The sequence below is a fragment of the Leopardus geoffroyi genome, chromosome A3, assembly GCF_018350155.1.
Source record: "Leopardus geoffroyi isolate Oge1 chromosome A3, O.geoffroyi_Oge1_pat1.0, whole genome shotgun sequence".
Lineage (NCBI taxonomy): Eukaryota > Metazoa > Chordata > Mammalia > Carnivora > Felidae > Leopardus > Leopardus geoffroyi.
Window position 1 is genome coordinate 72,456,928 of NC_059336.1, and position 17,154 is coordinate 72,474,081.

The 17,154-nt window shown below is 36.2% G+C and overlaps 1 protein-coding gene across 5 annotated transcripts in view; it reads right to left on the reverse strand.

The window, feature by feature from the left end:
* The window catches only part of LOC123580778 (ankyrin repeat and SOCS box protein 3), a 113,581-nt gene that overhangs the window by 26,651 nt on the left and 69,776 nt on the right, over positions 1-17,154 (reverse strand). For all 5 annotated transcript variants that reach the window (XM_045446041.1, XM_045446040.1, XM_045446042.1 and 2 more), the window contains 4 exons: positions 15,790-15,902; positions 15,066-15,201; positions 12,093-12,270; positions 9,504-9,701 (listed from right to left, as the gene is read on the reverse strand). In XM_045446041.1, coding sequence (XP_045301997.1) covers positions 9,504-9,701; positions 12,093-12,270; positions 15,066-15,201; positions 15,790-15,902 — 625 coding nt within the window. The remainder of the gene's footprint in view (positions 1-9,503; positions 9,702-12,092; positions 12,271-15,065; positions 15,202-15,789; positions 15,903-17,154) is intronic.

Sequence of the window (17,154 nt, forward strand, 5' to 3'; positions counted from 1 at the left end):
CTTGTGGTTCATGGGTTCGCCCTGCTTTGGGTTCTGGGCTGATAGCTCAGAGCCTGGAGCCTGCTTCAGGTTCTGTCTCTCCCTGTCTCTCTATCCCTCCCCTGCTCTCTTTCTCTCTCAAAAATAAATAAAAAACAGGGGCGGCTGGGTGGCTCAGTCTGTTAAGCGTCCGACTTCAGTTCAGGTCACGATCTCGCGGTCCGTGAGTTCAAGCCCCTCGTCGGGCTCTGGGCTGATGGCTCAGAGCCTGGAGCCTGCTTCCGATTCTGTGTCTCCCTCTCTCTCTGCCCCTCCCCCGTTCATGCTCTGTCTCTGTCTCAAAAATAAATTAAAAAAAAAAAATTTTTTTAATAAAAAAATAAATAAAAAACATTAAAAAAATTTTAAATTGTTTATGCTATAATTGTAACAAAACTTAGTAAACATGTATGCTCATTATGTATACAACTGTGAAAGAAAATATGTAATAAAATTATTTTCCCTTTGAAATTGGCATTAATCCTATTTTAAACCATAATTAAATAATATTTCATTAATCACAGTATCATAGAACCTGAGTAAATAAGAGGCATAAAAATTATTGATACAACAAGTATAAAATGTTTAAACCACTGTTATATGAAACTAACTCCTTCTAAGGACTTAATGTCTAGAACTTGAAATGAGGTTTTAAAAGCAGTTAAAAAAACAAATACGTAAGTAAAATGTCACCTAACCCCTGCATATTTTCATAAATCTATGCTGTTTAATCTCCGATTAACAGCTTTTCTTTAGTTAAAACCTGAAATGGCATTTGCTTTACTTTTAGTTATTTACACAGCAATTAGAAAAGACAAATTAATAATTCCAAAATTTCTTTATAAAAATTAAAAACTTTTTTGCCTGGCTATTTGTTCCTGATGAGAAGTCCATCGTTCATATCATTGTTTTTGAAAACAGTCCTGTATGCATGTAATTTTTGCTCTAGTTCTTTTCAAATACAGGAAACCTGACAGATTTGTCGCCAACAGTGTTGCACTACCAGAAATGCTAAAGGATATACTTCTGACTGACGGTTTTAAACAGTTATCACCAATTTATTTCAACCACCTCGACCTCGTTTGACTAGGCTCTCGTTATTTTGCCTGCAGTTATTACTTGCTGATTCCACTATACACATGGACTGTTGAACAAGTTCCAATATATGCAGGTAAAGTGTGAGAAACTGCCTCACTACAAATGGGATGTATAATTCTCCAGAAGCCTGGCAATTTTCGAGGCATAGTGTTTACATGTGCAATTCAGGGACTGGTTGAACTCTTCCCTCAAAAGCTTTGAAACCATCAATAGCCTAACCACAGATACTTTAGCTCTTAATGATTTAGCTCTTAAAGAAACATACTTTTGCTACAGAATACAAAGGTAAATGAAAGCCCTAAATGCAAGCAATTAGATTAAGTGCTACAGATGGCTTCTCTAGCCATTTTCTGTTTAGAAAAAAACCTACAAAACAATTAGTGGCTTTCCTATTAAAATTTCAATATAGCACCTAGACATGTGGCTCCTGCTAAGAAAATTTGAGAAACAAGGCCAAAAGAGAAACCATCCATCTCTAAAATGTGGCAGGAACATTTGCACACACAATTCCTTATAATAACAAATTTTAGTGAGTATTTATTCAGTACCAGCCACTGTGCTAAATGTGCTATGTGGAAGATTTGCCCTAATCCTCACAACAACCCTAAGAAGTTAAGTTCTATTATTATCTGTAGTCTAGATACAAAACTGAAGCTTAGACACAAAGCTAGTAACTAGTAGAATTGGCATAATACCACACCAAAATCTAACCGGTGAATATGGCATGGCAAATACATGAAATATGTCTCCTCCAACTATTATGAAAACTGAACACTTAATGAAATAGTTAAATGAAATTGGGGAATATTTTAAGCCCAGACCTGTTTCCCAAAGTATATTCCAGGGACCACTAAATCCTGGAAATGATCTATATGACAAAGGCTCCATATTGAAACTATTTGAGAAACTCTATATACTCTATGATGCGGAAATATTGGAGTTCGGAGCTGACAGCCAAGAAAGAATTCTTGTGGCGTTTTGGTGCAATTAAAGGTGGCTTTTATTATAGCATGGGGATAGTACCAGCAGGCAGAAGAAGATGTCTCAAGAAGTCTTTCTTGGCCATTGGCTCTGAACCCCAATGTTTCCAATGGCTCCCACAGTAGAGCCAGGAAAGAAAGAACTATAGGATGAACTTATTTTTTTAAAGTATGCTAGAAAATAAATACATAAAAGTATGCTAGTTACATTTTTTTTTAACGTTTATTTATTTTTGAGACAGACAGAGAGAGAGAGAGAGAGAGAGAGCATGAACAGGGGAGAGTCAGAGAAAGAGGGAGACACAGAATCTAAAACAGGCTCCAGGCTCTGAGCTGTCAGCACAGAGCCCGTCCGCGGGGCTTGAACCCACGGACCGCGAGATCATGACCTGAGCTGAAGTCGGACGCTTAACCTTAAGACTGAGCCACCCAGGCATCCCTACATTTTCAAAGTAAACACCAAAAATGTCTTCTTCAACCTTCAGATACATTTCAGAAGAAATATCTTTAAAATTAAAGAAATAGGTCTGTTAAGTGAGAAAATCACAGGCCCCACATGGCATCACCCGGGTTAAGGCCCTGAGTCAGTAAACCAAGGCTTAAGACCTAACATAAGTGCAGTTTCAACTCCCTAAGGAATATGACTTAACCAGTCAACATGGAATTTCCTGGTCAATATTAGGAAATTTACTGATGGGCCCCTTCCATCCCCTTAAGAGGGCAACCTTGCCTAAACAATATATTACTTGCTAATAAATTCCTGTCTCCTCTTTTTATGCCCTCCAGCTGCCTTTAAAAACCTTTCTTTTGTCTAGTTCAGGGGAGATTTCTCCTTGCTAGATGGGATGCTACCCGATTCGTGAATTGTTTAATAAATCCAATTAAGATCTTCAAATATGGGGCGCCTGGGTGGCTCTGTTGGTTAAGCTTCCGACTCTTGATTTTGGCCCTGCGTTGGCCTCTGAGCTGGCAGCACAGAACCTGCTTGAGATTTACTGTCTCCCTCTCTCTCTGCCCCTCCCCAGCTCTCTGTCTCTAAAAAAAAAACAAAAACAAAAAAACAACTTTTTTAAAAAACATCTTCAAATTTACTCAGTTAAATTTTTTTAAACAGGTCCAATCATTAATCTGAAAAAAGCAAAATAAAGAGAGTTTAAAATGCCCAAAAAGTCTATAAACACAGGAACAAAGGTATATTTATAGTAAACATAAGGTTGTCCTGTTTCAAACTTGTGTAGATTCCCTCCTTTCTTTAGGACTTCACAGACATCACCATAAGAAAAAATATTAGAAGACTTTCAGGGAAAAAAACTTACTTAACATTGCTTACCCCTTTGTTTCCCAAACTTGTGTGTCTGGAAACCCCTTGTGTCCTATGCAATATCTAATGATCTATAGAAATAGTACTCTACAAAACACACTTTGGAAAACCCAGGTCTAAACTTCTCAGCCTTGTGTCAGGACAAGAGCCCTCCTAAAAGCTTATGTGACTGCTTAGTACTACATTACAGACCCTTTTCTAACAAAACTACCATTCATATGGTAAATAAGAAACACAAAATGAAGTAGATGATCATAAAACTTTATCAGCATGCCCTGAGCTTGTAGAAAACCTCTTAAGTAGGTGTATAAGCTCCAGAAACACAGGCACCTTCAATGCTATGACTTTGATTACCACATAACATTGAGCAACAATTGGCCCTAAGGTTTACATAAACTTAGGTTAAAATATAAATTACATGGACATATGCACATAATTCCCTTAACACTTAAATTCTCTCTCAAGCCCTGATGAAAAATTGGAAAAACTCTGGAAGAGCATAGAGATTAAAAAGAAATAGTCCATCCTATTTAATACAAATATCAAGAAATAACTATGCCACCTTAAGAGACTGCACATTGTATAAACAATAAAAATCAACAGATACTAAGAGAAGAGGTTTAAAAACTAAAAAAACAAAACAAAACAAAACAAAACAAAACAAAACAAAATGTCTAGGCCTTATTTTTAGGGCTGTACTTTTTCCATCATTCTGCTCTTTGAAATTGAAAAATGTGTACAGAAGTAGTGCCCTGATGACAGGAGTACAGTGAAAGGAAATTCAACATGTTAACAAGACTTATTTTAAGGAAATAGAAACAGGCAAACATCTTCAGCATTTTATGTCCAATTAGCCAACAAAACATCTAACCAACTTATTAGCTGAATTGTCAAAAGGTCATATAGTAAGTTTCAGCTGAAACAAAATGAAGACATTAGGTCCTGCCTGGTGTACCCATGTGTGATATGATGATGAGAATGGACACAATTTCTATAAAACTAATGGGATAACAATAATCAGCATCAATTAGAAAGACAAAATCAGGTCAGCTAAGCCATGGTCATGTTTTACAGTCATATATATAAGGCATTAACATGTGTTCAAACTGTCCTGAAATTTCTCAGCTTCCCTCCTCCTTTACCCATTCCAGTTAAAAGAGTCTTTTTCTTATATTTTCTCATTTGTATTGAACTACTTAGCTATGCTCTTGAAAGACTGGCTTTCATGTCACTGCAGTTGTTAACTTTTTAGCCCAAAAGGACAGGAACTGCTTTTGTACAGTGGTGCAGGAGACACCTTTCCATCATGCCTCATAGTGGTGAGGAGAGCTAAAGATCACTGTGGAAGCTCACCGTCTCAAGGGGAGACAGAACAAAAATGTCTTGGAATCCTGAGCTGAAAAGTTAACTTGGCTGAATAAAACCATAAAGAAGGGAAAACATAAAACCCAGAGCCATTATTTGTATTTATTATTTTCATCACCTTTCCATGTTCATTGTACTATTTGCAAAAGGAGACAAAAGCTTACTAAAAGCAGAACAGGCCAATAGTGCAAGAAGGGCCACAAATACTAAATTTCCATATGTCAAACATACACATGTGAAAACAAGTTTCTGACTCATTATTACTAAAGTCAGTGTAAAGTAAATCTTTTGATTTTATACCAAACTAACATTATTATAAAAACATATGGCTACTATAAAAATAAAATTTCAAAACTTATGCCACTAAACTTACCTTTTAACCCATCTCTGAAAACTTGAATATCTAATAATAATTAATTTCAGTAGATATAGTCTTTCAAGCTCTCTGCTACCATTTTTGCGACCAAAACTCAAATTCTTATTAATAGTTGATAAATAGGACAAAGGAAGTTCATAGCTTCAATATAGAACAAAAGCACATAATAGTTATTTTAAATAAAAACTATATTCAACTATCCTTGCTTTTTAAGTGGTAATTCTAATTAATTTAATTAATTTTAGGTGTGTGACTAGAGAGAATCCAATTTTTTTGAAGATTTTATTTTTAAGTAATGGTTACACCCAACATGGGGCTCAAACTCACAACTCCAAGATCAAGAGTAGCATGCTCTTACAACTGAGCCAGCCAGATGCCCCCAAGAATCCAAATTTTAAGATGCATACTTATTGAAAGAAATAACCACAACTTAACACATTTTTCAATTTTGATTTTTTTTCCTAGATGGCTATGCTGTCCTCTTGATATACTAAAACAAAACCTACTGTGAGAATGACAGTTTTCTTGCATGATCAGCAAAGTTTTATATGGAGTTCCAAAATAATCAAGTGATACTCACATTACACGTACAGTGACTGACATGCAAACTAACAGATGTTAATTAGCTAATATAAATGTAGTATAGATATTAAAATTTAATTGATATCGTCTTCTAGCTAAATGGAGGATGGCAAGGAGAAGAAATTAACCATGGTATTTTTTTTTTACTACGTGCCAAAAATTGTGCAATGTACTATACTTAGGTCAACTCCTTTATATACACACATTAAATGCAAGCATAGGTGATTATGAGGCTACCATCTTTCAGATTTAGTCCCTTGGGAAAGGCTTCCCCTTCAATTAAATTCTCCACAAAGTAGGTAATAGTGGCAAAGATGTCTCAACATCTTTATGGCAATTAAGTCTATTGCCATGGGTTGCAGGCAAACAAATGAAAAGTCAATTAGAAAGACTAGGAGAATGCACCCTTATAAAACAGGTATTTTGATGTTATAGCTTTTTCCCTATAGACTAACAAGTAATACCTTCCAATGACTTTTCTCACTGAAAAAACCTACCTTACTAATTAAGAATACATTTGGTTCAATTACAAGTTTCCATACGGGGGGAAAAAAGCTGATAAGCCCTTTTTTAAAGCCACAAAACCAGATTTCAATTGTGGCCTATAGGGCCACTTCACAGAGCAAAATTTCCAAAAGTAGCAAAAACAAAGGATGTTAGTTCATGTCTGTGATCAAGTACCACTATACATCATTCTGATGCTTGTTCACTTTTAGTTTTCAGCAGTTCGATTGTTTTTTGAGGATGCTCTTTTTTTTTTTCTTTTGGCTTTCTCCTGTATCAGTTTACTAAACTTTCTAAATCTAAAAATGCATACCTTGATCCAATATTGGGATACTTTTGGCCATTATTGGTTCACATAATTTTTCTACAGCAATCTCTTTCTCCTCTCCTTCTGGACTCTACTGACATTAATATCATTCTGTTGATGTCATCCCCCAGGGCTCTGAGGCTCTGTCCTTTTCTACTTCACCTAATCTTTTTTCTCTCTTCTTCCATTTGGATAATTTCTATTGGTTTATCTTCAAATTAACTGACTCCTGGGGCGCCTGGGTGGCGCAGTCGGTTGAGCGTCCGACTTCAGCCAGGTCACGATCTCGCGGTCCGTGAGTTCGAGCCCCGCGTCAGGCTCTGAGCTGATGGCTCAGAGCCTGGAGCCTGTTTCCGATTCTGTGTCTCCCTCTCTCTCTGCCCCTCCCCCGTTCATGCCCTGTCTCTCTCTGTCCCAAAAATAAATAAACGTTGAAAAAAAAAAATTAAAAAAAAAAAAAAAATTAACTGACTCCTTCCCCTTCCTCTGCCTCTTCCATTTTGCTATGGAACCCATGCAGTGAAATTTTCATTTCAGATATTGTATTTTCCAGTTGTAAAATGTCCAGTTGGTTCTTCTCTCATAGTTTTTATTTCTCAGTTGAGAATTTCTACCTTTCCATTTATTTCAAGTGTATTTACCTTAAATACTACACTATGATAGCTGCCTTCAATTCCTTTATATTTCCAACAGCTGAATTATCCCAGTTTGATGTCTGTTCATTCCTTTCCCTTGAGAATTGGTCATAGTATACTCACATGTCAAGAGATTTTAAACTGTATCCTAGACATTGTGATGCTATTGTTGTATTATAATCCTTACTTTTGCTTGTTTATTTTGGCAGGCATATGACCTGCTTAGTTTCAGACTGCAATTTTGGCTTTGCCTTCTACAGACCACAGTTCTGTAGAAGTTCAGTTCTCAAAGACTTTGTTATGCTATTTTGGGTCTGGTCCCACAAAATGTGCCACCCAGAGGTTACTCTGAGACTTTGGGTGACAGTTTAAATCCTGTTTACAACAATGTATATCTGTCATTCAACGCGCGGGGTGAACTCAGGACATATGCAGAGAATCAGAGGATACCCTTCTTCAGCTCTCTCTTCTCCAGAATTCCCCTCACACTCTCTTTCCCACAGGGTTCAACCTTCCTGATTCCTCAGGCCAGAAAAACATTAATTTTAAGGTGTCTGAGGGTTAACATTAGCACTATGTCATATGGTTTAATTCAAACTATACTTAGAAGCTGATGAGGCATGAGTTTAGCTGCTATTCCTCCAAAAGGTAAAATGAAGGCCAGAAAAGACTATCATTATATTGGACAAGCACACATAAAAACTATCCAAAACCATTATGTTCTGATATAATCTTTTTAAAAGGTCATTTCCCCCACATCGGGCTTACTGCTGTCAGTGCACAGCCTGCTTGGATCTTCCATCCACCCCCTTCTCTGTGCCTCTCCCCAACTCGTGTGCATGCTCTCTTTCTCATGCTCTCTCAAAAATAAATGAAAACATTAAAAAAAATGTTAAAGTTCAATTCTGACCTAATAAAAAAATAGAGTTAGATACATATAGAGAAAAATAACTGAAATAACTAAAGTCATCAATGCAGCCCTCCTGAAGAAAAACTAGACATGTTAGAAAGACAAAACTTGGAGAGGTACACAACGAACTACTAAGAAATCATGAAAGTTATGCATAGGGCAGGTCCAGATACTCAGATTCACCAAAACCCCTAATATTCAGACCACGATATATACCTGGAAGCTTACATTCAGAATAAATAAAATGAACTTCTATTTTACATAGCAAATGTTAAAAAATGGTTGACTGAAAAGCTTCATAAATAAATTTTTGATAGATGTTTCAATTAAATTGTGGAGAGGAGTCCATAATCATGAATTCAAGAGAGCCAATGGAATTTGAGGTATGCAAGCAACCTCTTCTGTGTCATTAAAAACAAGAGTGTCTATCTGCACAACTTATTCCATTACTAGATCAACCCTAGATATTATTCAGTATGTTTTTTTCTTACACATAGCCTTATTCTTACTATTTTAAAACCTTAGGAGTCTTATCAACAAGAACTGGTCAGAACCTAATAAAGCAGCAGTAATTCTTCATTTTTATTCTACCTCAGAAGATCATGGAAGATTAGCAAAACAAATATTTTAAGATCTTTTAATTTAATTTCCCTGACTTATATAGAGAAGTGCCACATACTAAATTCATTAAAAATACAATAATATTTACAAAACTAATATTTCATTTTTAGGCTCATAACAAGTTTTATAAATTTCAAATGGTAAATAACCTGAAATACAATGTCTTATTTGATAAAGTCATCTTAAATTCTTTTTTCTTCCCCAGCTTTACTCAAGTAAAACTGACAAATAAGATCGTAAGATATTTAAGTATGCAACACAGTAATTCCATATATATACACATTATGAAAGGAATCCTCCCTCTACCACCAAATTAACACATCCATCACATTACATGTTTACCTTTTGGGGGGGGGGGGCGGTAAGAGAATTTAAGTTCTATTCTTAGTAAACTTCAACTATACAATACAGTTTTATCAACTATAGTCATCACGTTACACATTAAATCCTGAAACCTTATCCATCATATAAATGAATGTTTTAATTCTTGAATTATTTTGATAACTAAGTATTATCAGAGAAATCCTGCATTTACTTTAATACACTGAAAGTATTCTGTAAAGTTGCTACAATAAAAATATGATCCAGGTCCAAAAAGGGAAGAGAAAAAAATCTGACATTATCACCTCATTTTATTGTACTTTGATGGAACGACGTACATCACAGAGGGTTATTCATATCTTTCTAAGTTAACAATTTAGCTTCAAGTTTCATCATAAAAGAAAATCACTTGGAAATATATCTCCATGTAGCAAAAAAGGATAAAAATATAGCAAATATACATACTCCTTTTGGAAAGCCATACACATGGGAGAGCTGAACCCAAAGATGAGGCACATCTGGGCATCTGGGCTGTAGCCATGCTGGAGTAACATTTCTAGGCACTCTTCATGCCCTCCAAACACTGCAGAGTAAACGGGGCTCACTTTGTCTGGCCCAGTGTCACAAACCCGGTTGGTAAGTGGTATTAACAATTCCAAGATTCTGTAAGCACACAAGTTCAGGGCATTTCATGTTTTATATGTACATGAGTGCAGTCAACATTTCTATGGCACTTATTTTAATAGTCACCCTTTGATTGATTTAAAGTCTTTTTCTGTCTTCTACCTACATTAGATTATTACAGGATAATAAAATGTTACCCTTATTGTTGCTTTATACAAAGGTCCTTACACATATCTGAAACAGAATTAAGTAATGTTACTATAAGTAAATATGTAACAGGTTATCCTTATTTTTTCACTAATTATTTCCCTTGCCACCATCATCACCGTACTCTCCCAAATTCAAATTTTCTATTAGGTATTTTAGGATCTGATCATTTAAAACTTCATTATACCAGATACAAATTTATATCAAGAAAATAAATAATTTTCCTCCTTAAAGTACAAACTAAAATTTACTTTCCTAATTAATAAGATTTTTTAAAGAGGATGAGTGACATGAAATGAATAGTATTTTCATGAGGAAGGAATAAGAATTTCTGCTAAAATATTCTATTTTCTGAAAAGAATATGAGCTCTTTAAACACTGAGGCAGATTTATAAAGAAACTGGCTGCTAAGTAGAGGAAGTTCTAAAGAAAATTATTAAAACCTAAATTCTTAGATTATTTGTAAACTTACCTCCAAGACTCACAGCTGGAAAAAAATTAACAGTTTACTTTTCTAAAATTAAAAATAAATCTGTAGGGATAAGGTCAGCCATGAAATCCCCCCTCTTTCTGGGAAAAGAAATGCAGGGTTACTCCAAAGCTACTTTTCTTTAGTACTTACATTCACAGAAGGGGTTACATTGAAGTGGTCTATGGAGCAAATCGTTATAACAAAAAAATTCCCAATATTGAGAACAAATAAGGACAAATCCCAAGAGGGTTTTGGTATCAATTTAAAGCTCATGGTAGAATTGTATCTAAGACTTCTGTTTAAATAAACAAGCAAGAGTTAAGAAAAACACCAAATCGTAAAACCTAGGTATTCTGTTGAAATAAAGAATCAGTTTAATGTCCCTTAATAAATGTGTTTTAAAAATGGATTGGAAAAATTATACAAGGTGCAATAGTAAAATACCATGCCACCTAGTGGCATAATAACCAAATGACAGAATGTTTTCCTACTATGTAAACATATGAAAGTAATGACAATTTCACTATTTCTTTTTAAATTAAATAGTACAAACAACTACATGGGGCGCCTGGGTGGCTCAGTGGTTGGGCGTCCGACTTCAGCTCAGGTCATGATCTCGCAGTCCATGAGTTCAGGCCCCGAGTCAGGTTCTGTGCTGACAGCTCAGAGACTGGAGCCTGCTTCGAATTCGGGGTCTCCCTCTCTCTCTGCCCCTCCCCCACTCATTCTCTCTCTCTCTCTCTCTCTCTCCCTCTCTGTCAAAAATAAATAAACGTTAAAAAATTTTTTTTTAAATAAAAAAATAATATGAACTACAAAACTACTATTTTAAATTATGAATCTAAAGAGTTTAAACATACACTTTTTAAAACTATTCATTGCTGGGGCACCTGGGTGGCTCAGTCGGTTGAGCGGCCGACTTCGGCTCAGGTCATGATCTCACAATCTGTGAGTTCGAGCCCTGCGTCAGGCTCTGTGCTGACAGCTCAGAGCCTGGAGCCTGTTTCAGATTCTGTGTCTTCCTCTCTCTGACCCTCCCCCGTTCATGCTCTGTCTCTCTCTGTCTCAAAAATAAATAAACGTTAAAAAAAAAAAAAATTTTAAACTATTCATTACCAATTTATGTTAAGATGGGCTGCCATATTCTCAGAGGTATAACCAGGTTATTCGCTTCTAAGATTCCTGGAACCCCTAATTTTAGGGAGTTCCAACTTTCTTTAAGTCTCTTTCTCCAGAAAAATTTCCTAAGAACTTCTGACTAAGGAAGAAGAGTAACAGAAGTAGGGCAGGCAAAGTACCAAGCTGGATTAGAGATTAAAGAGAAGGTCCAGTCACAGGGTTCAAGATGGGGAGAACTCCTTAGCCCACACAAAGGAAAGACTCGACCCAAGAAGGGTCACACACTCAAAAGCTTCCTGGGGTCAAACAGGAAACATCGAATAAGGCCATCAGATTGTTAACTAAAGACACCTGGAATAAAACTGGAGCAGAGCAGCAGAGTATGGCCACAGCTTGAGAAATTAGAGGAAAGTCTTAATACCCTGAGGATGCCCCAGGGCTCCATCTCCAGCCATTCTGTTCACACTAGGAAAGTGTAAGGCTAAGAGGAACTGGGGATGGCACGGAGGACAGATATGGGGTGGCTCTAATCATACAGCAGGCTGGTAGAGAAAATACCAAGGATTTTGCCTAAGATAAAAGAACAGCCTTTTAATTACGAGACTATCTTTATTTCCTGTTTTACTACTTACTCTGTATGGCCCATTTGTGCAGCTGCATGAATAGGTAACTGCCAATCATCCTCATTACAGTAAAGATCAGGATCTGCCCCACTGGACAGCAAAAGCTCTACACATTCTGTGTGGCCCTCCTGAGCAGCAATGAACAAGGGAGTAGCTTCATCCAATGCTTGACAATTGACATTTGCACCTAATAGAGGATAACAACATGTAACAGACAATCTTAATTTATTTTTTTAAAAATGATAATTAACATAAATTTCAAAACAGCTGTCTTAAAAGGGTTTTATAGTACAGTAGTTCCAACCGCAGTGGATGCTGTTGTATAAACATACTGATTTTCCAAACTTGTTGGTAATCATTTTAAATTGTTTTTGCTTTTATGTTAACAAGAAAACAAGTGATTAACATTTTAGAATTCATTTTTAAGCTAAAACAAAAATCTTATGCAATGAAGGATTCATTTCATTCCAATCTGTCCTCCAGCAAGCACTCTGTGGGTCCAGTAAGTAATCACTGAAAAGTGGAAAATACAAATCATCAAAAATGGATAACATCTGACTATTACAGAAAAAGATAAGAAAAACGTACGTTATAAGACTTTATAGATGCCATTAATCAATTCACGCTAAGATTTATGAAAAAAAAAAATCCCCACAGATATGACATACATTGGGGCCATACCTTAAAACTAATGTTAACTATACTTTTCATTATATCCTTTTCCTTCATGACCACTGCATTTAGAGCCTTATAATGAAAGAGAAAATGTCTACTTAAATGGTTTCTGAGCAGACTTTCAGAGAACAAAAACTGAGGCGCCTGGGTGGCTAGGTTGGTTAAGCGTCTGGACTTCTGATTTTGGCTCAAGTTAGGATCTCATGGTTCGTAGGTTTGACCCCTGCTTCAAACCTGCTTGGGATTCTCTCCCTCCCTCCCACTGTCCCTCCCCCACTCACATGAGAGCACGCGCTCCTTCTCTCTCTGTCTCTCAAAAATAAACATTACACAATAAAGAACAAAACTAATCAATTACTTAAATGCCAATATATTAAGACGTAAAAAAGTGACCTCACTTTTGGTGAAGGTTTTAAAAATAGCTAATTTCCCTCAATTTTTCTCATTGACAAATAACATGTTAAATATGCTAAGTATAGTGTTATTGCATGACAATGAGAATTTTTAAATTTCTCTAATGTCTCAGTGGAAATACCTTCATCACAAGAGAAAAAAATTTTTTTTCTTTGAATGGATGTTCTATAAATGCACCTTGAATAAACCACAGCCCTGAGACAGGTAAAAACTCTGCAAAACACAAATACTAAGTTAAAGGGTTGATGGAATTTCAGAAATTCTAACTGGACACTCAACACATCCAGGTAAGTAGAATCTTCTCGACTTAAACAAGGTGGATGCTTCACGTACTGTCAACCTCAGAAAGAAGGGAACACTAAATATATTAAGAAAAGACTAAGTCAAGAAAGAAATCTACTTAACTTTCCTTTTTAAGCAGTTTCATTTTGATTGACAATTTCAAAGAATCAAAAAGAATAAGGAACCAGTCCCTATAAGATTACAGGTAGAAAGTTGGAAAAATGACAGATAATTCACTGAAAGGAAAATCATTTTAAGGAGTTAGAAACATATATAGCTACATGATAAACATACCTACACGCCTTTTCAATTTGCTGTTCATAACTATTCGGGGAGGGGGGGTAGGAACAAAACAGAACAGGTGCTTAGCATTCTGGGAGACAAACTCAGCATGAGGAGACAATCATTAAGGTACTGTTTAACCTATTTTATTTTAAATATTAGTTACATGCTAATAATTGGAAGTTATGAAACTGGAGGCCATAAAATGAATTAGGACAGCCTCAGGAAAACACAACAGAGAAGAAGAGGAAGAGAGGAAGTCACATGAGAAGGCCTGCTTCTAAGCCTCATTCTGCCAGGAAATATTTTCTAGATCTTTGGCAAGGCACTTAAACTCTCAGGGCCTGGGATTCTTAATCTAAAAAAGTACATGTTTAAATAAATAATTTTGGAGATTCCTCTCAACTCTAAGATTTACAGATTCAATATTTGTAACAGGTATCTTAATTTGGCACTTAATGTTTTCTTTGCTCCATACTTCAACTTGCACATTTGAAGGTTTGTAAGAAGAAAGCAGAAATAAGAAAATATGTGCTTTGTTGTCGAAATAAACTTTGTTTTGTATATTTGGAGGCAATTTATTAAAAGTCTAGGTATTATAGACAAATATAAAAAGCCTAAGAATTTTTAAAAAATGTTTTGCCTAGCAGCAAATCTGGTGTATTTCCCTTCTGGTCGTAACTATCCATGCTTCATCAGGTTAGTACTATGAGTGTGTGCACAGCGTTTGGAGGAATTTGAAAGCCCTTACATAACAAAGGTTTCCGGTCACAGAAATGTCATACAGCATAAGAATGCCACCTCAACACCATCTCCTCTGGTAATGCTGAATGTGTAATGACTGTCACAGAGAAACCTTTAGCAGGGTTAGGTTGCTATTAATATATTCAAAGCGTAAACATGCTTTCAAATAAACCATTTAAATAATCCCACAATTTATCAAAACATACAACTCAAAGGCTTAATATACAAAATAGCTATCTAATAAATTAATTAAGCTTATATAGTCTCGTACCCTAGACAGTTGGAACTGCTCAGGTCCCCATAAGAAAGAACAGCCCCATCATTCAACTTGCCAATAAACCTGCTTTTGTGATAGATCGTTGTGTTCTTCCTCAAATAAATTAGTAGCTGTGCATCACATTATGTTAGTAATAGACACTTAGTAACCAGGCTTATAAATCAACTTGTATGTACTCTTATTTACCACTAACATAAAACCATAAATTTCACAACCTGATTTATATTTGGTCCAGAACTGTACTTCCCAGGAAGACACACTTAAAACTGAAGATCTTAACAGTGCAAAGGCTAAAGGATTCAGCTTACCCGATGAAATAAGTATGCTCAAGCTTTCTAGCTTGCCATACTGAGCAGCCACAAATAAAGGTGTGATTCCAAAGTCATCCTGGCATTCCTTGTCTGCTCCTTTCTTAAGAAGCAATTTTATGATCTCACCATTTTCCTAAAGCACAGATTCATATTTTAAACAGGAGAAAACAAAGAAAATAGAAGGTATCTGTTTTCTTATCCCTGTGTTTTGGGGTGTTTTCATCGTCACTAAAGGAAAACTTTTTTTTTTAAGTGCATTGTTCAATGGGAAGGATGTACTAGACAGAGATTATTCTATATGTTTAGCTAGCCCATTAAACAGGTGAAACATTGATCTCTAAGAATTATAATCCTTTTAAAGCCTGCAAAATTAGTTTGCTAGCCCAAGCAGTAAGGAGTTAGCACAGTTTCTAAACACACTACTATAAATAAAGTAAGTCATTGCTCCTTATCAATTTATACCCTAAATATTCTGATGGTCTCTTAACTATGCCATCAACATATGAAAAACTTAGATAATCCCTGAATCCCAAAGCTGCTGGAACTACCAGAGCAGTGGGCTTATTCAGAATGATCATTAGCATTTAGACTGCCTTTTCTGTACTGCACTAACCATCATAAATCACAGGCAAGTAGGAAGCAAAAACTGTATAGAACTGTCATTTTAAAAGGGTAAAACACATAATTTACATGGAAATGAAATAATAAATTCACAGGTTACCTGAAAAGTAGCCTGATGCAAAGCGTTCCATCCACACATAGAATGGGATCCATTAACATTTGCTCCATATCGAAGCAACAGCCTTAACACATCTATATGTCCATTTTCAACAGCTGCGAATGCAACAGTCAAAACAATTATTGTCAGTAGAAAGGCAGGTTTGTAGGACTGGACACTTTGGTGATGTTCTCATCACTTATTCACCCTGGAACTCACAGTGCTGTGATCATTCCTATCAAGAAATCAAAACACATACTCCCTATGCAATCCCAAAACATTTATCACAGTTGTCTTAGCTTAAACCTATTAACATACACATCCTTTCTGTGAACAAAATTATTTTCAGTAGCATTTAAAAGAATATAGGGGAAATGGAAGTAAGAGGCAAACATTATTCTCTCTGCTAATAAAGACAATGTTTCTATTTAGTTAAAATGCAATTGGGAGAGAGATAAGGATGAACAGGTCAGAAGAAACAGCAGTCTGAGGAAACAGTCCCAAAGGGATTGAAAGGTTGGCTGTTATTACCATTTGACCACAAATGACAATAGTCACTGCCCAACTGAAAAAGCAATACTGCAAGTTCTGCATCTTACATATTTTTTCCGTCATAAACAATCGTTAAATGATGTGTTTGAAGCAATCAATGAAAATATAGTAAAACTTTGCTTGTTTGAAAAAGAAACCCCAGACAACCTAAAGAGTATTTCTGGAGAAATGCATATTACTTAATGGCCCCCAAGCTGCTGCTACAGTAGATCGTTTGAAGAATAGCTCACATGCCCATAGGTTCCTTAAAAAACGTGCCCCCTTGGGGCGCCTGGGTGGCGCAGTCGGTTAAGCGTCCAACTTCGGCCAGGTCACGATCTCGCGGTCCGTGAGTTTGAGCCCCGCGTCAGGCTCTGGGCTGATGGCTCGGAGCCTGGAGCCTGTTTCCGATTCTGTGTCTCCCTCTCTCTCTGCCCCTCCCCTGTTCATGCTCTGTCTCTCTCTGTCCCAAAAATAAATAAACGTTGGAAAAAAAAAAAAAAAACGTGCACCCTTTTACTAATTCCACCAAATTATTCTATTTTCTTTTACATATCTAATTTAACATTACCCCAAGGTAAGTGCCGCCAAATATCAGGTGCATACAATAATTTACAAATCTGATCTTGTGAGGAAGAACACAGGTATGATGTTATTAAGTTGATAGAACAAACGAGTGGGACTAAACTTTCCAGATTGTGATCTACCACAAAACAAAATTGTGCATTGACGATGTTATTGATTCTGGAGTAGTTAAGGGGGGGGAAACAGAACGCCAGAACAGAGGTATAGAGAACTTAATAAAATAAGTACCCACACACATACACCATTAGGAAA